At 30.6% G+C, this 3,285-nt stretch overlaps 1 protein-coding gene across 1 annotated transcript in view; it reads right to left on the bottom strand.

Annotated features, from left to right (window-relative positions):
• fbxl17 (F-box and leucine-rich repeat protein 17) overlaps positions 1-3,285 on the bottom strand; it is a 267,757-nt gene that overhangs the window by 12,201 nt on the left and 252,271 nt on the right. Inside the window, exon 11 of the mRNA XM_016253937.1 lies at positions 1,767-1,909. Coding sequence (XP_016109423.1) covers positions 1,767-1,909 — 143 coding nt within the window. The remainder of the gene's footprint in view (positions 1-1,766; positions 1,910-3,285) is intronic.

Below are 3,285 nucleotides of genomic sequence, written 5' to 3' on the forward strand. Positions count from 1 at the left end.
AGTTATTAAGAAATATATGCTTGAACTTTTCAGTTTCAAAGCTATTTGATTGAGAAATCATGGAACAGTGTTGACAATACATTTCTGCGCTGAATGACTCTGTGTGTGTGATGTACGCGCTACAGTCTGTAATGTGTGTGCGTTACAGTGCAGCAGCACATTATTAAATCAGAACGGCTATTAACTTACCTACCTGTACAATAAGCTGTTTAAAACGTGCATTCTCCCGTTCAATTTCGAGCATCCAGTAATATAACCTCACATGTCTTGTGGAGCGCTTTCAGAGTATGCATTTATTTGTCATTTTAACTGTTTGGAAACAGAGCGTAAATATGCAAGTCCTTCAAAGATTTCTTATCCTGTTGCGCCCTCTATAGCAGTGGTTCTCAAACTTTTTACCCCCTGTTAAATACCCCCTGGGCATTTAACATTCTTCTGCGTACCCCCGCTCTTCCACTTAGACCGCAGTCACACCTTTTCTATTAAAGGACAATTTGCCCTCTTAAATTGATTTACAGGTGCATTTTTTTACCTTTATAGAGGCAAAGATTCTCTATCCTTATTAACTGTATGTCATGTTTTATGTCATATTCTTAACATTCCCTTAAGTGTATTATTAATATAATTGTTACGACTGTTTCTTTGATAATTATTTTTGTTGTATTGTATTGCTCGGTTTCTCTCTTTCTCTCTCGCTCTCCTCTTTGGTCTGCTCTCTCATAGGTTGCATGATGCTGTGGTGTCGACGCATAATTGGTCGTTCTATTTTTGGTTAGGAAGTTAGGTAAGCTGGCTGTATTCTTGTTTTATAAATTGTCTAGGTTATTTAATTTCTCTTTTTTTTTGTTCTAGTCTCCTTTTTGTTTGTTATGTTGGCCTGTGGCCACCCCGAAGAGATGCTCTTCACGTTTCACTTATAACTTTAATAAATCTAATCGTTTCTGGTTCCTGTGAATGGTGTGATTGTTTGGTCCCCGACCAACTTGTTGGGAATCCAGCACCAACACTATCATCATTATGCCCCTTTCATTCCCTAGACGCGGGGCGTGATGTAATAAATAAAGCAATAAATGATGGCAAATCGAAGTGATACCTGTAGATTTAAAAATAAAACCGCCAGTAGGTGGCGACAAGTCGCTGTCTTAATGAGCCAGGCGTCATGTCATTCATTCATTTAGTAAAGAAGCAAAATGCTGTAGTTATGAATAGGTTATTAATCACTGACTCTCCAAATCGTTCAAAGCCGCAGATTCGTTCACTAACGAAACACCGCTGTATGTTGCTTGGAGACGCACACCAGATGAGACGGATTTCGTTGGAACTATTATTTCGTTGCAAAATAGAACAAACATGACAATATTATGTTTAAAATATAGGCTACATTTAAAATGTAAAATGTTCACTCAATGTTGTAAAAATGAATGGCACATTTGCCATCGTTTGGATATTCAGGGAAATTTGAAACGCATCTTAAACATGAAAACAATAGCACGCACAGAGTGCGTCTGTATCGAAGAGAGTTTAAATCGATCTCAGTCCGTGTCAATATTTGCTCTTCATGCTGTTAAGTGAAGATCTACTTTAAAGATGCATTGAACAGCAGCGCGATTTGCTAAAGCAGCACATTCAGCGGGCATCCTATCGCATGCACGCTGCTTGTGTGGATGCAGTCAGTTTTGACCGCAAAAGATGAGGTAAGCTGATTGGATATCATGTATTTCGACTAGTTGATTAGTCGGGGCAACCTCTACTGTGAATACACTCACCTTGTCACAGCGCATCAGGCCCAGGTACCGCAGAGACTTGCTGCTCCTGGCGATCTGAGTGGCTCCCTGATCCGTGATCTCCTTACACCAGCCGGCGTCCACCGTCTCAATGCTGCTGCTGTACTGACCGATGGCTATCAGCGCTGGACAGAGAGAGACAGAGAGGCCATCAACAACCACTCAATCACTCAGGACACACCACGACAAATCTTCATTCATCTGCCGCTCATTTCAGTTTAGTGTGCTTAGATTTCATATTTAAAATAAATAATAAAATGCATTTAAAGTCATAACAATTTTATAAATATATTTATATAATTAATATAATTCTTTTAATTTATATTATTTTAGTTGGATTATGATGCTGTCTAGATCACTAGTTTACAACAGATAAAAAAGTCAATTTAATTATTAAATGTTATATATATATCATATAAATATATTTATTTATCTATTTTTATTTGAATTTTTATTGATCTAATTTTATAATTTTAGTTTTATTTTAATTGAACTATGATGCCGTCTAAATCACTAGTTTACAACAGATAAAAAATTCAATTTAATTATTAAATGTTATATATATTATATAAATATATTTATATAATTAATATAATTTTATTTATAATTTTAGTTTTATTTTAATTGAACTATGATGCCGTCTAAATCACTAGTTTACAACAGATAAAAAATTCAATTTAATTATTAAATGTTATATATATTATATAAATATATTTATATAATTAATATAATTTTATTTATAATTTTAGTTTTATTTTAATTGAACTATGATGCCGTCTAAATCACTAGTTTACAACAGATAAAAAAATTCAATTTACTTTTTAAATGTTATATATATTGTATAAATATATTGATATAATTAATGTCATTTTTATCATTTTTATTTATATTATTTTATCATTTTAGTTTTATTTAAATTGAATTATGATGCTGTCTAGATCACTAGAGTTTACAACAGATAAAAAAGTAAATTTAATTATTAAATGTTATATATATTATATAAATATATTTATCTAATTTTATTTTAATTTTAATTTATATTATTTTATAATTTTAGTTTTATTTTAATTGAACTATGATGCCGTCTAAATCACTAGTTTACAACAGATAAAAAAATTCAATTTACTTTTTAAATGTTATATATATTGTATAAATATATTGATATAATTAATGTCATTTTTATCATTTTTATTTATATTATTTTATCATTTTAGTTTTATTTAAATTGAATTATGATGCTGTCTAGATCACTAGAGTTTACAACAGATAAAAAAGTAATTTTAATTGAACTATGATGCCGTCTAAATCACTAGTTTACAACAGATAAAAAAATTCAATTTACTTTTTAAATGTTATATATATTGTATAAATATATTGATATAATTAATGTCATTTTTATCATTTTTATTTATATTATTTTATCATTTTAGTTTTATTTAAATTGAATTATGATGCTGTCTAGGTCACTAGAGTTTACAGCAGATAAAAAAGTCAATTTAAT

Source organism: Sinocyclocheilus grahami, unplaced genomic scaffold (genome assembly GCF_001515645.1).
Source record: "Sinocyclocheilus grahami isolate Dianchi unplaced genomic scaffold, SAMN03320097.WGS_v1.1 scaffold1213.1, whole genome shotgun sequence".
In the NCBI taxonomy this organism is placed as follows: Eukaryota; Metazoa; Chordata; class Actinopteri; order Cypriniformes; family Cyprinidae; genus Sinocyclocheilus; species Sinocyclocheilus grahami.